This window comes from Aulonocara sp. 'chitande type north' Nkhata Bay, linkage group LG7 (assembly GCF_057382095.1).
Source record: "Aulonocara sp. 'chitande type north' Nkhata Bay isolate Kocher_YH1m ecotype deep benthic linkage group LG7, A_spYH_male_GT1.1, whole genome shotgun sequence".
Taxonomy (NCBI): Eukaryota; Metazoa; Chordata; class Actinopteri; order Cichliformes; family Cichlidae; genus Aulonocara; species Aulonocara sp. 'chitande type north' Nkhata Bay.
This window is the reverse complement of record NC_141350.1, coordinates 4,577,377-4,600,948: the sequence shown is the minus strand read 5'-3', so window position 1 is coordinate 4,600,948 and position 23,572 is coordinate 4,577,377. Positions and strand designations below refer to the sequence as shown.

General features: G+C 41.4%; 3 protein-coding genes across 4 annotated transcripts; all 3 read left to right on the top strand.

Moving 5' to 3' along the window:
- The first annotated feature begins 1,365 nt into the window (after positions 1 to 1,365).
- Positions 1,366 to 9,378, top strand: panx2 (pannexin 2). The gene is made up of 6 exons (XM_086298083.1): positions 1,366 to 1,460; positions 3,462 to 4,137; positions 5,315 to 6,429; positions 6,703 to 6,838; positions 7,066 to 7,251; positions 7,478 to 9,378. Exons 2-6 carry the CDS (start codon positions 3,909 to 3,911, stop codon positions 7,792 to 7,794), a joined length of 1,983 nt encoding a protein of 660 aa, XP_086154209.1. The 5' UTR covers positions 1,366 to 1,460; positions 3,462 to 3,908; the 3' UTR covers positions 7,795 to 9,378.
- Positions 9,379 to 9,438: 60 nt separating this feature from the next.
- Positions 9,439 to 16,801, top strand: trabd (TraB domain containing). Of its 2 annotated transcripts, XM_086298082.1 has the most exons (10): positions 9,439 to 9,502; positions 10,051 to 10,091; positions 10,346 to 10,400; positions 10,890 to 11,056; positions 11,393 to 11,533; positions 11,902 to 12,012; positions 12,112 to 12,251; positions 13,132 to 13,304; positions 14,593 to 14,689; positions 14,806 to 16,801. In XM_086298082.1, the coding sequence occupies exons 2-10, from the start codon at positions 10,068 to 10,070 to the stop codon at positions 14,975 to 14,977; spliced, it is 1,080 nt and encodes a 359-aa protein (XP_086154208.1). In that variant the 5' UTR covers positions 9,439 to 9,502; positions 10,051 to 10,067; the 3' UTR covers positions 14,978 to 16,801. The 2 variants fall into 2 exon arrangements, with proteins under 2 accessions (XP_086154208.1, XP_086154207.1); XM_086298081.1 differs by lacking the exon at positions 9,439 to 9,502 and having other exon boundaries at positions 10,020 to 10,091.
- A 143-nt stretch (positions 16,802 to 16,944) lies between these two features.
- Positions 16,945 to 23,182, top strand: selenoo1 (selenoprotein O1). The gene is made up of 9 exons (XM_086298080.1): positions 16,945 to 17,626; positions 17,876 to 18,079; positions 18,167 to 18,344; positions 18,574 to 18,704; positions 18,852 to 19,129; positions 19,303 to 19,471; positions 21,179 to 21,364; positions 21,594 to 21,750; positions 21,952 to 23,182. Exons 1-9 carry the CDS (start codon positions 17,073 to 17,075, stop codon positions 22,171 to 22,173), a joined length of 2,079 nt encoding a protein of 692 aa, XP_086154206.1. The 5' UTR covers positions 16,945 to 17,072; the 3' UTR covers positions 22,174 to 23,182.
- The last annotated feature ends 390 nt before the right edge of the window (positions 23,183 to 23,572 follow it).

Here is a 23,572-nt window from a genome sequence, read left to right as displayed (position 1 = left end):
TGGGTTTTTTCTGTGCTGGGAAAACCAAGAACAAGAAAAAAGTCTTCATCTGAAAATAACTTTCATGGAAATGTTGTTCAGATATTATCTTATAATTTGATACCAAGCTGTGAGGTGGAATTTATGTGTGTATCGGTTTAATTGCAATAACTTCAGCACCCCTGTGTTTGCATTTGGACATGAAAATTGCCTTCTCATATTGTTATATTTATTAACTTCATTTCCTTCCTTTATCAATTTTCCCGCATCCCTCTGCTCCTGTGTCTGTCTCTGAGCTAGACACCTCACATCTCTTACTCATATTAAAACTATAAAGGAGGAGGAAATGGGGTGGTCACTATAACGATGTCTGGTCAGTTTTGGCTTGTCAAATATGAATATAATTCTCATCACATCAGGTCATTATTATTATAATAATTATTATTATTACTTAAACCGCCACAACAAGACGCTTTATCATACTGCAACATGACCAAGATGAGAGTGAGAGATGGCAGACGGTGAGGTAAGGATACCCTAACCGGTGGAAACCGGCTTGAGTTAAAAGTGTCTGAGACAAAGAAGAGAGAGCATCGATGAAACTGTCCTTGTACAGGAGTGTTGTGCTCTGCAGCAGAAAGTTCATCCGTGACATTCAGCGTGATCAAAAGCAATATATTTCAGTGCACTAAGCATTTTGTGTCGTTTTCCTTTAAGTACTTCTTGAAATTATGGCCTACATAATTTAGTAATAGATGACTAGTTGATGTCCAAAAAAAGCAAAAATGCTCGCCACACCCAGTGAGTTTGAATGACAGACATCTTTCCCATTCCCTGTTTGCGTGTCTCTGTGGCAGTCCCACAGTCACAGATGATGGGCAGGTGGGATAAACCAATATCAGTGGGAAACAAAAGCCTGTCAGTGCCTTGTGGTTTGGTTGTAGACTAAGCTAATGTGGGCTTTGAGTAGACTAATAGCCGGTGTTTGTTTCACTTAGCCTATACTAAAGGCTTCAGTGACAAGTCTTAGCCTTTAAATATAGTAATACTAATAACATTTCGAAGGACTGCTTATTTATATTTAATAGAAGGTTATCTTTTAGAGCCTGTCATATCCAAGAATCCTAAAATCCATAGAGCTGTGTCTATAAGAGGCAGTTTCACAGGTAAACCTTTCAAAATAAATATAATCCGGATATGGATTGGGATATGTTTTTAGCATCTTAGCTCGCCTTTCTGTCTGAAATGCGCACTTAATCCTGCGATTCAAAGAGAGGGGATGTGTTGAACTACAGAATCTTAATGTGTTTCTCATCTCTTGTTTCTGAGGAAGAAGCAGGGCGGGGAGGGGAGGGAAGAGGAGAGGGTTGGAGCTGGGGGGGGAAAGGCGGAACAAACCGGTGTGCCTCGGATACATGCTGTAGCTGCTCGCCCGCACTGCAGATTAACTCTTACCGTGCCGGGAGATGCAACGAGAGACGGTGAGTGAATTTTGTTTTTGTTTGTTTGTTTGTTTGTTTGTTTGTTTTTCCTGAAAGCTTGCACATTGTTCCGTTTTTTGCACCAGAGCAAGAAATGTAGCGGTGGTTCATCTGGTGCGGACAGGTACACAGTTCATACAGGTATTCAGCATCCTGAGCATCTCCTCTTCTGTCTCTCTCACACACGGAGCAGCTCACACACTCACACATACTTTCGCTTCCTCTGACACACACAATCGCTACACTTGATGTTGTTTAGCGGCTCGTCTCTGGCTGGCTATTCGGGAACTATCCACCGCGCGGGTGCTGAAAGGGGTCGTCATTTGCAGGCAGCTGCAATTCACTGCAATGCCATGTCTGTGGTGAAAGTGTCCTCCTGGTTTTTCTAGTGTCTTGGAACTGATAGTCAAGAAACAGCACTTAAAAGCGTCCTAGCAGAACACCGACTAAGGGCATGGTGATCTTCTCAACCCAAATAAATCTTCCTGCAGGTGTTTCCGTCAGAGACTGACACAACTGAGGAAATCGTAAGGGTGATGACATCGTCTCCTGTGCACTGTTTAGGGCATATATTGTCTAAACTCTGTTCACTGGACTGTTATCTGATCACATTTGTGAGAAGACATCACATCAGTCCTGAAAGTTCTTCCTTCCTCAGCTATCATTAATTAATAATGGATGAATGGAGCTTCTCTCCTTCAGCTCTTGTCCCGGAGCCTGGCTCTGTGTCTTTGTAGCTGACTGAACTGGCCAAACTCTAGCTGGATGTTGTAGTAGCCAAGAAATCTGGGATTCCCTCTCTAAACACTGGTAGCATTGCCCAACTGAGGAGTATAATCTGTCTGACTGGACCAGTGCCAGTGGCTCGCAGACGGCAGTGCAGCTTCCAGCTGAGCTCCCGAAATGGGTGTTCTACCCCTTTAAATTTAAATTATGCAAACTTTACTTCTTCTCTGATCTTCCATGAGATAGTCTTTGAGGGTAAAAATAAATCTTGACTGTCATGAGGCAGTTGAGAAAATAGTTTAAAGTAAATGTTTCATACCTCACGAGAGACATCTTCTTCTCTATTTCAGATATAGAACCAGTGATCTCAGCATTAACCTGTGCAACCTTGAATATTATACTCTGCTGTAATTTCAAAAGAATCATCTTCTTGTGATCCTTCTCACTGCTAAGCATGTGCTTTAAAGCTGGCAGCTAATTGTCCCTTTTACCCACGAAACCACATTCTCAAGGTTGTCCTCATCAAGATATTAGGTTACATTTTGAGCCTCAAATTGAGCGCTTTAAAAAAAGATTTCATATATGAAGGGAAAATGCAGGAGCAAGTGGGATTGTTGATGGAAAGTGGTGATGTATTCAAACTCCGCATGAAGGGAATTTGTAAGAGCTTCCTGTGAAATGACCAAGCAAGTTTAAAGCATTTCCATAGTTACAGCCCTGACCATGCATGCATTCAATCTCAAATAGCCACTCTCAGATGCACACGATAAGCCACACATGATAACCCCCTGATGTCACTGACAAGTGTCGGGGTTCATCTGACATCCTTGTGTGAACATGTTGTTCCAGATAGTCCAGAGAGGAGCGGGGTGAAATTTGAAACAGAGTCAGTCCCCAAGATATCAGGCCTTTAATGTATTAACACAAATAGACGCTTCATCAAAGTATGCTTTAAACAGTTTAAAATTAAAATAGTCCTCCGAGTATAAACTTGCCCTTTAGTGTCCTTGCTTGATCAAAGACAAAAATCCTCCTCACACTTCACTGGTCAGAGAGGGAGGATTAGAAATCCCTGGCCACATGACTGCATTAAAGAGGACGATGGATGGGAACAGAGAGCCTTCTGGAAGAAGGTGTGAAGCAGTATCAATCAGACTGTTGCTCTTTTAAATTACGCTAATATGCTATTGTACATTCAATGACAACTTGCACCTCGGTGTACCTTTATAGAAATGAACACACTACACTGCCCTTAACTTGTTGTCTGTCTTTCAGGAAAGGACTGGTCACTGATTCTCCTTTCCCAAGCTCATGTAACAACTCTCCCTGGGGTTTGCAAGAACACATCCCCAAACTCAGCTCATTTCTCAACCTGCAGCACAGGGTCTGCAGACTGAGGCCAGACGCTGTAGAGACACACAAACATGGGGATGCACAACGGAGAGGCTGAGTGAGCAGTGCACATTATGTCTGTTTGTCTGCAACAGAAGAGCTGCATGAAACGGTAGAAGAGTCTGAGACCTGAAGAACACAGGCCACACAGTATGACCCACTACTTTTCCACACAAGGTGACAGGGGCTGAAGCTGGCCACACATTCCTGCGCACGTGTGGCACGTGTGGCTTCTAGCATTGTTTTGACGAGTATCTAACTTCATCAGGGAGTGTCTAGTCTCCCCTCTTGCCCAGAGGGGGGTTGTGGTGTGCATTATTTTTGTTCCGGATGCAGAACATCCTCGATCAAAACTTGGACATGGCTACAGCTCTACTTGCAGGCGAGAAGCTGAAGGAGCTGATCTTGCCGGGTTCCTCTCAGGATGAGAAGGGCGGGGCACTGGCTGGCCTCATGGTGCAAATCAAACTGGAGCTTCCTTTTGATCGCGTTGTTACTATAGGGACGGTCATCATCCCCATCCTGCTAGTCACCCTGGTCTTCACAAGGAACTTTGCAGGTGAGCTGCTAGAGGGGGGTTCATTGCTAAAGCCACACCTGCAGCTGTTTGCCCTCTGACCGCTTTTGATCAGAGAAAGGTTTTGGCTGCATACATACAGTAGTAAGAAGTGTAAGCTGGAAACAAGGCATAAAAGAGAAGGGAGCAGTATGGTGCAGAGCAAAAAAGAAAAGCTGAAATACTAGATGCCAGAGAGAGAAGAAAACAGATTGGAGAACTGAGGGAGTGAAAGTGATTACAGATTTAGGAGACAAGGGTGGGTTTGGGTAGAAGACAGAGTGAAAACCCAGAGAGGAATGTCGGTTCATTGCTGAGTCAGGCTCTGTGTAGCATGTAACCAGCTGGGACTATGTGTTTAAACAGCAAGTCAGTGGATGTGCAGAAGAGTTTATTATTTTTGAGGAAACTCAGCACAAAGATGGTGCCTAGCATTCTGTGAATGAAACAAGTGTTGTCATTGCACACATTATCCTTATCCCTAATAACAATAGAATGCATGTTTATTTAAAAGAGAAAATCTAATAACCACTGATAATAACAGAGGTGACAGTGCTTAGTTTGAAAGATTAAATGGAACTGGTGATCCCTCAAACCTTTTAGTCTTGTACATAATGGACAGTGAAGTGATCTGGGTGTTCTCATTTCCTCTGTGAGAGCCTGAAAGGTGCTTCTTTCGTTTCAAAATGTGGCTTGAGTATGATCAGAGACACACAATGCTTTGTGTTGAATGGGTTCTAAAAGATGAGATGAGAGTACTGATTAAAAATGAATGATGAGAAAGGTGCAAGATATTTCCTAGAGAATGTAATGAATCACTGAAACATGTGTCTACTGATTCACAAGTCATAGGTTTAGCTTGAAGAAGAGCTATTATTTTAACTGTTTGTAAGGATCTGCAGTGTTTTGCAGAGCCATGTTATGGTTCAGTTTTGACTCCTGTTACTGAATGTTGCACATGCATCCATTTCCAGATATCACTTTTAAATAAGTAGCATAAATATCATTGTTACTTAGAGCTGATGTTATTAAAAGTATTTCTGCCTGATCTTACATGTCATTTACTTACTAACATGTTGTTACTAACAGAAATAAGGAGAACAGTTTGCAGCACAATCTATTATGAGATGTAATTTAAAGAAAAGTTTGGACTGATTCTTTATACTTGTACTTTTCTCAGAGGAGTCCATATACTGTTACACACCACACAACTTCACTCGAGACCAGGCACTGTATGCAAGAGGCTACTGCTGGACAGAGCTTCGTGATGCTAAACCTGGTATGGAGCCAGCTGAGTGGCCTTCGCTATTTGAGCACAAGTTCCTCCCCTATGCTCTGCTGGCCTTTGCGGGAATCATGTACATTCCTGCTTTGGGCTGGGAGTTCCTCGCCTCTACAAGGCTCACTTCAGAGCTCAATTTCCTGCTTCAAGAGATTGATAACTGCTATCATCGAGCTGCTGAGGGCCGGGCCCCAAAGATCGAGAAGCAGATCCAGTCCAAAGGGCCGGGCATAACTGAGCGGGAGAGGAGGGAGATCATAGAGAATGCAGAGAAAGAGAAGAGCCCTGAGCAGAACCTCTTTGAGAAATATTTGGAGAGACGAGGCCAAAGCAACTTTTTGGCCAAGATTTACCTGGCTCGCCATCTTTCTATTATCTGCCTCAGTTCAATACCCATTTCCTACCTGAGCACCTACTATGCCCGCCAAAGGCAAAATGAGTTCACCTGTGCACTAGGTGAGCACCCAGACATTAGCAGCTATCCAGAGCTGAAGCTCAGGGTCAACTGTAAGCTGCCTGCTGTGCAGCTGCAGCGCATCATGGCAGCAGTAGATATTGCTCTACTCTGCACCATGAACCTCATCATTCTGGTTAATTTGCTGCATCTTTTTGTGGTACGCAAGTCCAACTTTGTATTCGACAAACTCCATAAGGTTGGAATTAAAACGCGGCGACGCTGGCAGAAGTCTCAGTTCTGCGATATCAACATCCTGGCCATGTTCTGCAATGAGAACAGGGATCACATTAAGTCGCTCAACCGACTGGACTTCATCACCAATGAGAGTGACCTCATGTACGACAATGTAGTCAGGCAGCTGCTGGCTGCACTTGCACAGTCCAACCATGATGCCACACCCACTGTGAGGGAATCTGGGATCCAAACAATTGATCCCAATATGGATCCTTCTGACCTCGGGGTTCGAGAGATGGGTGGTGAGCCACTGGTCGTCAAACGACCTCGTAAGAAGATTAAATGGATCCCATCCTCAAATCCTCTTCCTCAACCATTTAAGGTAAGGAAACATGTTTCTGAATGCAAAATGTACTATCCTCTAGAAGCAGATTGACCCTTACTTTAAATATTGACTCAGTGGAGCGCACATACTCTAGGCCATAATCCTTCAAATGGTGTAATAGTAACTCTTGATAAGGGCCTTTTTCACTGAAGAGGCATAAGAAGCAGCTTTCTTTTAGGACTTACAATATATGCAAAATAGTAAGAAGACTTCATCTGTTGCTGTTGAAGACTTGAACTGACCTCTTTTTATTTTCTGTCCAATGTGAAGGAACCTCTCACCCTGACACGGCTGGAAAATAACACAAAGCAGGAAAAACCCAAACCTCTCAGACGAAAAATAGTGGCAGACAGCATTATTGCACCTATTTTGGATAACAAGAGCACACAGCATCCTTCAACAAAAGGTATCGGGTAGTTTGAATATGTAGTAAGAAAGACATTTTAAAGCTTTTATAATTAGTTTAAATAAGTTAGGCGCACTATCCGACCAGTATGAAACATATGTTCCTATGTATCTAGTATTATGTAGGCGAATTCTGTGACCATAAAATGAACTGAGACAGTTTAAACAACACTCTTGATGGGTGGTCTCCCCATCTGCTCTAATGATCTACTTATTTTCTGATTGTAGATGTAAGTGGAATGGAGAAAAAGCATACACGCAACTTCTCTTTGGATGTCCACCCGTATATGTTGACAACTCGCAAGCCCAAGGTGGAGACCACAACCACAGAACCTCTACCCTCAGAGCACAACATGGATACAGTGTACCTTGAAGGCACACACACTGTGGTTCATGTGTCCAGTGCAATTACAGGTAGCTCTCATTGTGCTTATGCCTGAGACAGAGATATCATTTCATTTGGATGTGCCTTTCATAGTGCATTTCTACAGCAGGACAGTGGGCATAGCTATTTACAACATACACATTCTACTTGCATACGATGCTTGTGCTGCATGGCCAATCACCTTTGGCCAGCTAATATTTTTACTTTCTTTCTCTTTAGCTCCCATTTTTATTCTGTATATTTATTTGATTACAGAGAATAAGATTCGCTCTCCAGAATCAACCAACGCTGCCTTCTCTGCAGGGACCCTGTCCACCACTACATATGTAAATGGAGTTAGCCCCAACCCTCCCTCCAGTGAAGATGCGCTCAGTCCCAAGTCCTCACCTCAACAACTGGGGCCTTCCACTCAGAAGGAAAATGCTGAGTCTCAACCACCTCCACTAACAAGAGCACCCACACACCAGCTACTGAGTATGCATCGTACTCTCTTTGAGGAAGAAGAGGATGAAAGCGGGAGGGACAGGCTGGCAGAGAGGCCTGGGGAGCTCATCGCTGCAGGAGAATGTTGAGGAAGAGGAGAAGAAGAAGAGGAACCGTGACTGAGATTATTTTCCCTGACACTGCACTCTACACACATAACCTCCATGCCAGTCACCTTCTATCAGCTGCCACCTCTGATCTTTCAATTAACTTCTGTACTTCCAGGATTGTTGGAGCAGAAATGGAATAGATGTGACTTGGGAAGACTCTTGTGGCAAAGCTGAGCTTTCAGAAAGGATAAACTGAGAGATATATGTTTCGTTACCTGTGTTGACCAGCTTATTACTGTAGGAAATGATGTCACACTCATGTCTCAGGATGACTGTGTATAGCTAATCACCCACCAATGAAACCAGCAGTGACATAATTCAACAGGGTGCTACAGTGCAGGGTCACACAGTTATATTGAAAAAGTATATAGACAGGGTAAAGAGCGAGGAGTGACTTTCCTAATAATAATTTAAAAAAAGGCAGACACTTTAGAAATGCAAATCTGCAACATCAAACAAAATGTATTTTAATCACATGATAACGCTTAGTCCCTTTATCCCACTAGCCAAGTAGAAAGGTAGCTCATGCAATACAGTTGTTGAGATCTGCACAATTAATATGCAAAAGATCACAGTATAATTGTGGCAATAATGTATGCGCTTAGAACATCTTATTCCACACGCTGTACATGTATAGACACTGTATATGACTCACTGCTTGTGGGGTGTTTAAATATGACATGTTTCATGGCTAATTACTGCCATTTCACAATTGCATAAGAACACGATTCTTAACTATACTTGGACGCCATTTGAAAGTACAGCAGACAGCAGACTCCCCATTGAAAGCGTGACTTTGTAAAACAAAGTAGAACTGTAATACTGCTTAGTGAAACTAATGCCAGATATGTTTTGATGCTGTAAAAAAGGCAGTTACCGTGATGTGTTCTTTTTGAAGACTTTAATAGCAGCTCTGAGATGACGGGAGCTGGACTCACTGGTAAAATATGACCTTTTGTGTTCTGTTGGCTTCTTGAGGAAGTGTCTAATGTGAAGTGAATATATAGATGAGCAGGATAAGGGTTTTATAAGAATGACTAAGGTTTTCATTATCTGCTATAAACACACAGACTATTTTTTTTTGCATTTCTTGCAGCTGCATACATTAGGGTACAGACTAGAATAAAGGAACTTCCTGCACTGACTCAGAAACCAACAGGACATCAACTGTAGAAGACATTAGTCTCATTTTCAGGGCCTACCTAAAGAATGGGTAGACCTATGCATACCTTTTTTTCTGGGGCATTAAAATTAAATGAAATCTTTTGTCTTGGTGATTCTTCATCTCCATAGGCTAGCTCAAAATCCCCTTGTTAGAGACTACTTAAGCACACTAAATGCATCCAAAAGCACTTTAGGACGAGTAGTACTAGTGTGTGAGAGCACATTGTATCAGAGCTCTGCTTTAATATGATTTTACTGTGTTGATTTACACATTAGGACTGTTGGCCTGTGAAAACCTTTAGCAGTCCTAATGCGAGTAATCACATGGATAATATGGCTTTGGTTGTAACGTGTGAAATGTTCATAAAAAAGGATTAAAAGCGTTATCTTTATAATTAAATCCCCCAAAATGCGTCTCAACAATCAATGACTACATGTACCAGAATGCACCGCGGCTGTCAGATACAGCCTGACACTGTGCTGCTGTACTAGCGGAGAGCACTCTGGCAGAAGGGCCGACTTAGTAAGTAACAGGTCTTTCTTTTTATAGACAACTATCGCGTATAGTATCTTATATCTCGTGTTTCAGATTCGCATTTATTTTTAAAAAATCCTCTTTTTTAAATTCCTCTAATGAGAGCAGATTCCTGGCGGACTTGTTAGCCCACATTAGCTTGAGTAAAGGTAGCTAGCCAAAACGAAGAGCCCTCGGTAACTACACGTTCAGTATTTAGCAGCTCTACACCTGGAAGTAAGGTATTGCACGTTAGACCTTCCACCGACTAGGCGCTTCTTCCTTTACTGCGCAGTTGTTCTAATCTTACTGATAATGCTCTCGTTTTAGATAACGGTGCCTCTTTGATTTAATTCTCTGAAATCAGCGGCAGCAACTACTTTAGCCAGCGTTGATCGCGTTTAAACTGCGTTTAGAGAAGTCTGCAGCTGTTGTCGTTACACATAAAGCAACGTCAGCAGTCAGTGAGGCTGTGCTGTGTCTACGTTACTGTCAGTGAACGCATCACCGCTCTCTGTGTGCGCCAATGACTTCCATCTGCTCTCTGTCACATACAGCTCCCAGGGCTGCAAGCATGGACCAAGAAAACAACTCGGAGGTTGGTAAAGAAACATGTTTTATTGGTCTGGCTGAAAAATAGGGTGTTTTATCAGGTGGGAGATAGCCCTGCGTCAGCCTCTGAGTTTTTAGAGTGATGTAACATAGTCTCTGTTGTTTCTCAATTGCCACTTATGTGAAGCTGCCCCACCTTTCTTAAACTGACTTGACTTGAGCAATAAGAATAACATTTTAATCTGCTGCTGATGTAAATAAGCCCACTATATTTAACTTTGTTGTTTCAATGTCTCACAGGACGATTCAGTCGGCCCTTCGGGGGACGGAATGCCGTGTCTACCTCCAGATCTTTGTGAGTTGTTGTTTCTTTTTCCCCCCTTCTAAACATATTGTGAGAACAGTATTTCATGAGACAATGCATGTAGTTCCTTATCTTTAAGGGACCACTTGTTGTGAAATATTGTCTCACATTCATAACTTTTTATTACGAATATTTGAATGAATAAAACTGAATGTAATCCGAGACCAATGAATGCATCGGTATTAGGGGGGCACTGCAACAGGCATGTCATTATTATTGAAGTAAATCTAAAATAATAATAGCAATAACTTCAAGTAGCTTTCTATTGGTAAAATAGTAAGAACTCTATTTTTTGTCATTTAAATGCACGTGCTAAGGATTTTATTAGTGTATTCCTCTCAAAGGTACTTTTTAAATGTAAATTTCTACAATTTAGCATAGTGCATTATGTACCTTCCCTCACATAATATAATGGTTATAGTAAGACATAACTTTAATTGTTCTGTCAGTTTAATAAACTTTTATCCCTCTCCTGTATAGCGGATGGTGAAGCAGTGGAGTTGCTTTGGCAGTTGCGAGCCCAGCGCCGCCAGTCGTCTCCTGAACTCCCAGAGACGGTGTCTCGTCTTACTGCACCTGATGGAAGCATCTTATACCTGGTGGGCACTGCCCATTTCAGTGATAGCAGCAAAAAGGATGTAGCCACGGTGAGCCAATGAGGGGGAAAAACAGGACTGTTACAGAGCAGGAAGCCACTTAAACTCTTTTAAAATGTGATATACTGTTAATGGTAGGTGAAATTTTATGTGTAATTCTGTGTGTGTGGAGAAGCACACTCACAGAATTACATATTTAAATGTCGTTTCTTTTTATTTTCTTGTTTTGGCAAGCATAACCTGTCTCTTTTGTTCTTTCACATTGATTTCTCTTGTGCTTGCTTCTTTCATAACTGTTCATTTGCTTTGACATTCCAGTCTTCTGCTTTCTTATTCTGTATTTGTCTCTTGATTTTTCACACCGCTGTGCTCCTTCTCCTGGTGCAGACGATCCGAGCTGTGCAGCCAGACGTGGTCGTGGTGGAGCTGTGCCAGTATAGGGTATCGATGTTGAAGATGGACGAGAATACGCTGTTAAAGGAAGCCAAAGACATCAATCTGGATAAGGTTCAGCAGGCTATCAAACAGGTCAGGATTTATGAAAGGTGTTGGTTGTGTGAAAAACAGCAGTGGTAGATGAAGAGAGGTGGAAAAGGTCATAATGAAACAAAGACAGTGGAAGTACATTTATTCCAAATAAGGCAATGATGGTCAAGTTCTGATATTTTAAACTTTGTTTCAGTATGGTGTAAATATAGCGTTGAGTGTCACTTAAGAGTTTTGGGTTTGTTTCCTACTTTTTTGATATTTGGGATAAAACTTCTGAACTAACTTCTTTAGTTTCCTGTATTATTGTATACTTTCTTTGGGCTTGTATTACTGTCAAATTACTATGTACTTAAAGAATGACCTTGACCACTGGAAGTGGGTGTTAATTTATTTGCTCTGTTTGTCAGAATGGGGTGATGTCGGGTCTGATGCAGATTCTGCTGCTCAAAGTTTCAGCTCACATCACAGAGCAACTGGGCATGGCGCCTGGAGGAGAGTTTAGGGAGGCCTTCAAAGAGGTAACCCGTGCACACAAATGCAACATAGTGGAGAATAATTTGATTATGTATTATTATTTTTGTTTTGTTTGTTTAAAAACTTTTACCTTTCTCTTTTAGGCTGGCCGGGTACCTTTTTGTAAATTTCATCTCGGGGATCGGCCAATTCCTGTGACGTTCAAGAGAGCCATCGCTGCTCTCAGTCTCTGGCAGAAGGCCCGTCTGGCCTGGGGTCTTTGCTTTCTGTCAGACCCAATCAGGTATAAATTCATCTTGATCGCTTTCTGTCACACAGCGTCAACACGACTCTGTTTTAGTACCAAATATTCAGCGGACAGTGTGCATCGTTTCACAGCTTGCTCAAATACATGAATAATGCTGACGTTAGAGAAGAGTCATCATTCAGAGTTTTTGGCAAGAAGGATTATATTGCTCGCTAAATTGGTTCAGGATGGTTCAGTTTTGTGGAAACGTACAAAAGCAAAGTTGTGAAACAGAAGTTTAAATGTTAATGGTGAAATTTGTGAAAAATGGTAAAGCGATAATACCGTATTGTTTTCAGCAGTCTTTGCCTGGGTAAAAATGCAACTACAGTGTATATGTGTGAGAATCATGACTTGCTGTGTTTGTGTTTTGTGTACAACCAGGCAGTGAGCACTCACATTTTCAGAGTAACAGCAATGCTACCATTTCTTTCTAAATGATGATGTCTGTAAATCTATAAAACCATTGTGGCTTTCAGCAACTCTGAGATTGAACCTCAGAATTATAAAATGTTGGTTATGGAGACTTAAAGGAATACAAGTATGTTTTTAAAGCTTATGTTGGAGACCAACCAGGCAGTCTGATAAAGTTTATTTAAGCTTCATGCTTACTACTGTGTCAAAGTTCAGGAACTGGAATGTTGGTCTCTATACTGAAAACCTTAAATGTCAATGTTAATCCAGACTCTGCTAGTATTGCACTAAATATAATTAAGAAAATGAAATGTTTCTAAGGTTGCGTTGCATCCTGTATAAAGACGTAAAGTAGGAAGTGTTAAATTGTTTCTAAAACACCACAGTTATAGAACAAGACTATATTCTCTGTCCTGTGTCACTTCCTTTTCACTGTTAAATTGACTGCTGTGTCATGTTTCAGTAAAGAGGATGTGGAGAAGTGTAAACAGAAGGACCTGCTTGAGCAAACTATGTCAGAGATGATTGGAGAGTTTCCTGCTCTTCACAAAACCATTGTGGCTGAAAGAGACATCTACCTCACACACACTCTCCGACAGGCTACTCGCTGTGTGGAGTCCCCCCCTAATGCCCAGAGTGCGTATTACAATCCTCAAAAAGCTAGGACAATAAATTGGTTTCATCTGATGTTAATAAACATTCGTTGGCCAGTTCATTAGGTACCCCTGTTCAAATGCTTGTTTACACAAAACTCTAATCTGTCAATCAGATGATAGCAACTGTATGTAGGCATGTAGACATGGGCAAAACAATCTGCTGAAGTCTAAACTAGGCATCAGAATAGGCAAGAAAGGACTTGCCATAAGGTCTAAGTGTAACTGTGGATTCTAAGTGTTTCAGAAACTGTGGAACTACTGGGATTTTCCCACATGGAAATATCTAGTGTTTACAAAGGGCCAAAAAAACAGAAAATATTCAGTGAGTGCCAGTTCTCTGGGTGAAAATATTGTGTCTTGTTGATGACAGAGGTCAGAGGAGACTGGCCAGACTGCTTTCAGCTGATTAGGAAGGAAACGCTAACTCAAATAGATATTTGTTATAATCAAATTATGTAAAAGATCATTGTTGGACACACATCATACCTCCAAGCAGATGTGCTACTGCAGCATTATACCAAAATGCAACTGTAGCTGTCATGTCAATATGGGCCCAAATCTCAGAGGAATGTTTCCAGCACCCTAGAAAATCTGTGCCGTGAAGAATTAAGGCAGTTCTGAAGTCAAAAGAGGGTTCAACTGTGTTTAACTAATGAATTGGCCAGTGAATTTCACGGTATAGTTTTAAAGTCTCTCTTTCATTCTTATATGGGTGTTAATTCCTTTTTTCCAGCCACTTATAAAATACTTTTTTGTCCGTTTAGTTTGCGGTTTAAAAAACATTGCTCAATATAATTGAAACTAAAGAGTCAAAACTTTATTTTAGCTGTTAAGTACTGTGCACATATCTGTCATCAGATATGTGGCTCAATTGTTGTGAAATCAGCTGACCAGTGATGTCGGTGTGGTTTTAATGTGGTGCAGACATTTAATGGAAATGCTTTTTCATTTTTTGTAACAGTAAGTCATTCTCTTCTGTTTTTGCTGAATAAACTTAGAAACTAAATCTGTATTCATTGTGAAACTACAAAAGAGGTTGTGGATGTTGTAGTTTGACAGTAACGCCTATGTTTTGCAGTAATGAGAAGTTTCTGAATAGTTAAACAAGAGAAAGCTTTGCAAATTCGGAGATCATTTCCCTGGAATAGTTGTGTTATTTTTAAATGTAAAAGTGGAGATGTACTCAGTTCCCCCAAATAACCAATTCTTTTATGCATCAACATTTCCGAGTGTAGACATTGTTTATGCTATCATTGTTCTTTTTGTAGAAGTGCCTGCTGTGGTGGTGGGAGTCGTAGGGATGGGTCACGTCCCTGGCATAGAACGAAACTGGGACAAGCAGCTTAATATTAATGAAATCATGAGGTATGTTTCGCATATTGTTTGTACGCAGTAAATTACACCATAAATCCATAAGCATAATCCTTTTGTGTTTGATTTGGCATTACAACCGTAACTCTGTGTGTCTCTGTCTTCCCTAGTGTCGCACCTCCCTCACGCGTTGGCTGGGTGTTGTGCGCTGTCATAAAGGGCGTCATGATGGGAATGCTGGGATATGCCTGTTATCGTGTCGGTGGAAGTTTAGGTAGAGCCCTGCTGTCTTTACCTCCAGTCCGATCTTTACTGGAGACACTGCGGCCTCTTCCTGCTTGACCCAACTGGTCTTCTCTAAGCCATCTGTGAAACAGAATTATGATCTATTAAAACAATGCATCCATCACCAATGGCCTTAAAATCAGGTGTCAGGTGAGGCTGGAGGAAGAGGGTTCACCAGCCCATATTGTGAACTAACAAGGACCTAATGGGGTTCAGAGCTCCCCACTTTATAATGATGTCTCTGTAGACACAACAGGGCTGTACTGCCAAAGAAACCATGACAGTACTCTTGAGTACCTTGCATATTTTGTGCAAATTCATGCATATATATATTTTTTTGTTTGTTTGTTTTATGGTAAGATTCACAAAGGCCAATAGTTCATTTTGAGTATATTTATATTTTCCACAGCATTCCTTCAAAGGACTCATGCACACGTTTTCTTTTTCATTATTATTATTTGATTAGCATCCTGATCATCAGGTTCACTGTTACTCACGGGCCCTGATATAGTGGGGGATTTTTCTGGGAGCATGCTGTTTCTTTAGTCCTTCATATAGTGCCGACCAGTATTGTTGGTAATTGGCTTGTTTCAAGTTCAGCACTTTATTAGAGACTGATAACATTTTTGTTCTGTACATGCAGTCTGGGAGAGGGGAAAAAAAATACAGCTATGTTAAAAAGGTGGAAAAATACAATATATAGTTATTGTATAGACTGGCCCACATATGTATGTAAGGAATACATGAAAATGATGTGAATCAGACTGAGCGTCATTCTCCTAATTCTCAATACGTTTTTAAAGCATTAGACAAACTTCACTGATTTCTTCTGTGCACCGTCCTGCCAACATCAACAAGACAAGTGCCTCATATTGGAGCTGCAGAAATGTGTGTTGTTATCTTACACGTGCAAAGGTTCAATGCAAGATTAAAGAGGATGTCTTTATGATATTACATGATCTGCCTATTTTCTAAATACTAAAAAGTTTGTGTTGACTTGGTTGCAGCTGAAATGATACCATACACCCATTTATGTCATTACCCATGCATACAGAACAGGTTTATATATGCCTCAGGAAGAGCAGTGCATCATCTATCAACTTCTAGAGTTGTTTATACCTCCAGTTTTGGGCCCTCTCACACAAATATATGCATTATATACAGAAAGTTGTCTCTAAAAACCATCACAAGGAAACATCCTAATATTCAGTGTGCCAACTGTACTTCTGGAATATATGCATTATTATTTCCCAGTCTGAGATAAACTCATGGACCGAAATGCTGAAAATTACAAAACATGTTTCTTTCTCTCAAATGAACCATCATGTTTTTAATGACTGTTGTTTTTTATCTTCTATGAAGGAAACTGAGCCGGTCAGATTTGGGAGATAAAGCCTTATTCTGTTATCACTGCTGCCTTTGAGTCTTACATTGCCCAACACTGAGCTGTATCTCTTGTAGAGCTTCTTACTGAGTTTGTAATCACTGGCTACATGACCTTCCCTTGAAATATGAGCTGTCCCATTAATAATAATCGAGTAGTCTAAACTGTACAGACATTAATTTCAAGGTAAAGTCAGACAAGTTAATTTCCTTTTATAATCCGAATAAAAGAATATGAAAGATTAACTTGAACTTGAAATCATAAGTGGACAACTTGCAAGCTTTCCATATTTTGGATAATTCATATAAAGTCCAACCTCTGCAGCATCTCCTCTGTGTGTGTCTCCCATTTCCTGTAGGAATCCTTGTATTGTAAGATTTTCTTCCTCAGCGTGTTGTACTGCCATTGATGTAAACACATAAACACACCAAGCAGTGAGATTTAGAAATGGAATTTATAAACATTTTAAGTAAAGGAAAAATATATTTGTCTCAAAACTGTTGTAGTCCTGTCGTTTTAATTTTATGCAAATGATTTTTTTTTAATTTAATTTATTTTGATAATTTATGAGAAAAAATATTTTAAACCTAAATAACTCTATTCGGTCAATGCAGTTCCGTATTTTCTGTTTGTTTCCGATCGGACGAATACTGTCGTTACACCGTATCTCACAAACATCCGCTGTAGCTTGCAGGATTATGAAAGCGTGACTAGTGAATACTTTTTAACTGCGCCAGCGGATAGACGCAGACAGATGGCCTGGTTTGCATGGCTTATTTAGGACCTAGGCTGGGACCGTCACGCGTCTTTCTTTCCGGTGTGTCCGCCTTAAGACTCGTCTCCACTGCCGGGATGGACGACATGGGTCTGGCCATGAGTCGTTCTTCGCTGGAGCGGCTCGAATTTGACAACGTCGCCCTCAAGAAACTTCCCCTGGATCCATCCGAGGAGCAGGGGGTGCGGCAGGTGAAGGGAGCGTGTTTCTCCCGGGTGACACCACAACCGCTGACCAAGCCTCGGTTCGTGGCCGTGTCCCACCAAGCTCAGGCACTGCTGGGGCTGGACGGAGAGGAGGTCGTGAACGATCCTCTCGGGCCAGAATATCTCAGCGGATCCAAAGTCATGCCAGGATCTGAACCCGCCGCTCACTGCTACTGCGGACATCAGTTCGGACAATTCGCCGGACAGCTGGGCGATGGGGCGGCCTGTTACCTGGGAGAGGTGAAGGTTCCGTCTGGCCAAGATCCCGAACTTCTCCGAGAAAACCCGAGTGGCCGGTGGGAGATTCAGGTGAAAGGAGCTGGGCTGACCCCGTACTCCAGGTACAAGGGGTTGCTTTCATTGTCAGTTTGAGTGGGCTTTGCAAGATTATGTTTAATTTATTTATTAGGTTAAGAATAAATGTGGCTTAATCTATTTTTATAACTCCACCAGAGAGATTAAAACATGAAAAATACTTTGATTCTCTGTTTTAACAGAGCATATGTGATTGAAGAAAGGCAATATTTGGCAATCAGATGCACCTTTTTTGCTGAGCATTGGAAAAAAAAAAGTCCTTTTCTCTTCCACAGACAAGCTGATGGCCGTAAGGTCCTGCGTTCCAGTATAAGAGAGTTCCTGTGCAGCGAGGCGATGTTCTTCCTGGGAGTGCCCACCACCAGAGCAGGCTCTGTAGTCACTTCCGACAGCAGGGTCATACGTGATGTGTACTACAACGGGCACGCTCGCCACGAAAGATGTTCTGTGGTCCTCCGCATTGCTCCTACCTTCATCAGGTGGGTGCACATTACCTGACCTACTTACTCATATTGAGTTTCTATTTGTGTTTAAATGGGATTTGTTTGTGTTCACGGCCTGAGCAGGTTTGGATCTTTTGAGATCTTCAAGCCCGCCGATGAGTTCACAGGTCGCCAGGGTCCCAGCTATGGGCGCGATGAGATCCGAGGTCAAATGATGGATTATGTCATTGAGATGTTCTACCCTGAGATCCAACAGAACTACCCAGATCGGGTGGAGAGGAACGTAGCTTTCTTTCGAGAGGTCAGAGCATGAGTTACACTCTCACCTGTCAGCGTGTAGAGACAGTGAAATGTTGCAGCAAATCAAAAATTGTTATGTATTCAAGATTTTCTTAGCACTGTAGGCCTGGAATAACTTTGATAACATTTTTTATCTGATCCATAGAAAGAAGTTATGATGTAATATGCTCAGGGCTGTTCTCAGATTTTAGAGACCTGATGGGATTGCTGTCATCTCTTCCTGTATGTAGGTGGTGCTTCGTACAGCTCGACTTGTGGCTCAGTGGCAGTGCGTGGGATTCTGCCACGGTGTCCTGAACACGGACAATATGAGCATCCTGGGACTCACGCTGGACTATGGTCCATACGGCTTCATGGACAGGTCAGTGTTTAACTGCATTTTAAAATATTCCTGTCACACATGTTACCATCATACTCATTAGGTTAGAGTCACGGAGTCGGAGTGAAGCCATAATTATAATACATTAATTATAACACATTAGGTTTGAGCGCTTCTTATTTCTCTCAGATTTGATCCAGATTTTATTTGTAATGCCTCGGACAACTCTGGACGATACTCCTACCAAGCCCAGCCAGCTATCTGTAGGTGGAACCTCGTAAAGCTAGCAGAGGCTCTTGCTCCAGAGTTGCCACCAGACCGGGCTGAGGCTGTACTGGAGGAGTACCTGGATCTTTATAACCGTTTCTACTTGGAGAACATGAGGAAGAAGCTGGGTTTGCTGAAGAAGGAGGACCCTGAGGACGAGATCCTGATCACCAAACTGCTTCAGACAATGCACAACACAGGTGGGACTATTTTGTGTACTGCTTAGAAAGAGAGTTTGATGTGACGAAACATTTAATCTAGTGACAGACTGAGAGTCTAAGAATGCGTGCATACGGCACTGCATATGAAACAGGAAAAATATTTAATGATGGATGTAACATTGTAATAACATTTTTCTGCCTCCCTTCTGCAGGTGCTGACTTCACCAACACCTTCCGTAGCTTGAGTCTGATTTCTTGTCCCACTGAGGAAAATAGCGAGGGAGAAGAGGACTCTGTCAAGAAAGCCACAGACCTCTTGATTGAGCAGTGCGCCTCCCTAGAGGAGCTCAAGGCTGCCAACAAGCCCACGATGGATCCACGGTGAGCTAGCTAATAGTTATACCGCTACACACACACAAGCCCAGCGTGTTACGCATCATAGCCAAATTCACTTATATTTTTACTTAAAACTATTAGAATAGAAATAATGACTGTGCCTGTGGTGATAATGTCAAATGTTTTGCTTTTTATTCAGTGTAGTTCATACTGCAGCCTCTGGGTGTCACTAGTGAGGCTTCATATACATCATGTCTTTTACAGGTTATCAGTCTGAGGTTTCTTAAAGCAGCATCTGTTGATATTTTTGGTGACTTGAAGGCAGCAGAAAATGATGCAAACATTGATATTATTGTTTCCATTTATTCACCCATCGGTCAATCCATTCATTCATTTTTTTAAAATTGTTTATCCATTTAAGGGTCAAAGGAGTCTAGAACCTATGGATACAAACAGTCACTGGACTCTTTATCTCAGTACCTTACTATGACGAGAGGCAGCGTGCACCTGAGCAGGTTGGCAGTCTATCTCAGGGCTAACACAGAGTGACAGTCAACTATTTATCCTCGTATTCTTACGTACAGCCAGTTTGGAGTCACTAGTTCACCTAACTGCACCTCTTTGTACCGTGGAAGGAAGCCGGAGTAGCCGGTGTGCAGTCACAGAATCTTTTTCCTGTGAGGCGATAATACTAACCACTGAACATAAAGTAAAATTATCACTCATTTTAGGTCACATGCCTATCCATCCAGCATTTTTAACTCTAAAATCTGTCCAGTATCAAGAGGAGAGCAGTAAGAATCGCAGTACTAAATAAGCAGGCAGGGATACTGTAACACTTTAACATAGTTTTTGGAAGCACTTCAGACCTTGTTTTGGTTTGCACCCATTGGGACTGTTTTTTCTTTTCTTTTGTTTTTTTGTTTGGGATCTCGGGAACTGAGACTTTTGGAAGTGATACCCATATTTGCTGTCTGTTGGATGTTATCAGAAACCATATGCCCTTCCCGGATCCTTTACACCCATATCACATGTCCATTTTCCTAAAACTAGACAAATGCTTCAACAAATTCAACATGGACAATAAATTACTGCCATCACTGACCTTGTTTGCCTTTGTTAGCAGCTGTTGTGCCATAATTTTATTATCCTTCTACTGCCTACCCAGCATAGCTTTCAAGATGGTCCTAAATGCTTATTTGAAGTGTTGTTGTTGGTTTTTTTTATTTGTTTTTGTTTTTTATGGGAACCTGTAATCTGATATTTTTCTGTTAAAATAGGATTCGAAAGTATTAAATTTGATTAAAATTTCTGAAACCCAATCCTTATCAAATTAATTTAGAAGGGTAATGGTACCTGTGATGCATTTTCCCTGAATGGTAACGAGTGTCTGCAGACTGGAGAGAACATTCGATGGAAAGAATCTGGAGCTCAAATACAGACAGAAATAGCTGAGCTCATTATTTAGCAAGTGAAACAATTATAAAGAAAATATTTAATTCTGCATTTTATGATGCCCCAAATTATGTGGAAGGTTGATCCCTGACTAATCTAGATATAAAGATGGACTTTGGAGTGAGTTTTGTGTAACCCAGTCTTTCTATGGATACAAACAGTCACTGGACTCTTTATCTCAGTACCTTACTTTCTCTCTAAACTCTTAGATTGCCTGCACTATGTCTGTGTTTTCTTTTCCAACATATTTATTTATTGGCCTATAAGAATTATAACAGTGATGTTTTGTATCCACAGTGAACTGGCAGTGCTGCTTTCTATGGCTCAGAGCAACCCAGCACTGTTCCAGATGATCTCAGACAGAGCAACAATCGCGAGGCAGTTAGAGCGACTCAGCAAACTAAAGGATCTGATGGAGACCACCCAGGAGGAGCTGAAAACCAAACAGGCAGAGGATTGGACATCCTGGATCACTCAGTATAGGTGAGACGGGGGCAAAAAAAATGAGTGAGTAAGTTTTATTAGCAAGGGACGAGAAAGAAAAGCATGGAAAATGAGAGCAGAGGAGGAACTGCATAGACCGGATTAGCTTTTGGGTTTTTTTTTTTTAAATGTGCAAACAGACAGAAAAAAGAGGAAATGTGTGTCGAGGTGATTATTGTTCCTTTGCTGCACTTCTCTGAGGGAATGTTTTGTGTTATCACTGCCACAGGAAACGTCTGGCTCGTGAGCTGGAAGGCCAGAGTGATGTGCAGGCTGTGCAGGAGGAGAGAGTGAGGGTGATGGACAGCACCAACCCTCGTGTGATACTCAGAAACTACATTGCCCAGAATGCCATAGAGGCTGCTGAGAATGGGGACTTCTCTGAGGTCAGGTTCTAGTCGATTCTAATTTTTACTAGATAGAAACATAACTACCTTTGTCTCCTGTAGATTTTGGTAGAGAAATACAGACAACTTCCCCAGAAGCATTCACTGGAAATCAGACTGTGCTTCATTTACCCTTAATTCCCTTTTAAGTTTTTCATTTTCAGTGTGGTGACCCAGTCTCACTTCTGCTCTTTGCTGCAGGTCCAGCGTGTCCTCAAGGTTCTGGAGAAGCCTTTCTCTTCACAGCCAGGTCTGGAGCTCCCTGCGTGGGTTGGTGGAGGTGGGACCAGTGCAGAAGGAGAAAGGGATGAAGGAGAGGAGCAACAGCAAGAAGCAGCTACCGCTATGCCCAGAAATCCTGTGCCTTATGACAGCAAGCCCCCAGCTTGGGCCAATGAAATCTGTGTCACATGATCTTCGTAGTAACTTCCTTGACCGTGATCTCTCCTGCCTAAAATAACAAGAGCGTTTCAAAGTGTTTAAAGATAATTTTTTTCACATTTTTATAACTCTTCAGCTGCTGGACAACTTTGTTATTTTAGCAGGCAGTTTCAGGAAGGTCGGCATGAGGCACAGCACCTCACAGGCAAGCTGGATGGCACAAAACAGACAGTGTGTTGAGTTTGTTTCCACAAAAAATACAAATTCTATATAAAATTTAAAAAGATATACGTTTTAAAGCTGTAATATCATTTTCTGTATCCTTATTTAACATTTGAGTCATCCTTAAATAAGTGGATGAGATTTTATATAAAATTTATATATGATATTGTGCAGTTTAAGCAGTATATTTACAGAAACTCGGGTCAATTTTTTTTTCCTGTCTGTTTTGTGTTTAATAAGCTATTAATGATGAGTCAGGCAACAAGTCTTACAGTGGCCTGTCTGGCTCTGACAAACTGTGAGGTGACACCTCGACATATACCAAAAATATGTGTGTGAGAGAGTGAATGTGTTATGATGATATTATATCTGTGGCTAAAACTGTTACTACACATGATTAGGATGCCGCAGCCAACAAACACGCACAATATAAAGCAGATAAGCACGCACAGTATGTTTTCCTATATTAGAAAGCATTTTCTTTTGCAGCTGTCAAGACATTCATAGAGCCACGGATGTAATTTACTTTTTTTTTTTTTTTGTCTAGTAACCAAGTTTAGTGAAGGACAAACGAGAACAGGATGTTGCGATTTACTTTCTTCAGGTTGTGGCTGCACAGAAAGAGGAAGTTATTTGTAGAATGTGCCACAAAAAGACTTTTTTTGTGCGAAGAGTAGAAGACAGCCACAGCCATTCATAGATTTGTATTAACTGTACTACATACGCAACAGCACTACTCATCACATGTTGCGCCTTTTTGGTGAATATGCTTTATGTGAAATGTCCGTTGGAGCTCTTCTAACAGAATCAATAAACTGAGTGATCAAGAGTCATTGTGTCTTTGTTTTTTTATTTTACTTCGTGGCATACCTGCAGTTCAGTTACAGAAGGAAACTCCACGTCCATGTCTGCGTAACATTTTAATGTTGTCACTGTTTCTTAATCTCTCAAATAATAAATTTCCTCCTGTGTAAATGTCACACAGAACACGTGACCATGTAACATTTCCAGTTTGGTTTTGTGATAGGCTTGTTTCCTTGTTCTGTTACCTGGGTGACACATTCAAGGATTTCTAAAAGCACAGCTGGTGCCTCCTGGCTTGAGTAACGTTCCTGTTCCAACACGCCTGAAACATTTGCTCTTTGTAGGCTCCTCCTAAATAGCACAATTGAATGTAGACTACGGTGTCGCAAACACGCAAGTTACAAAGACAACCGGA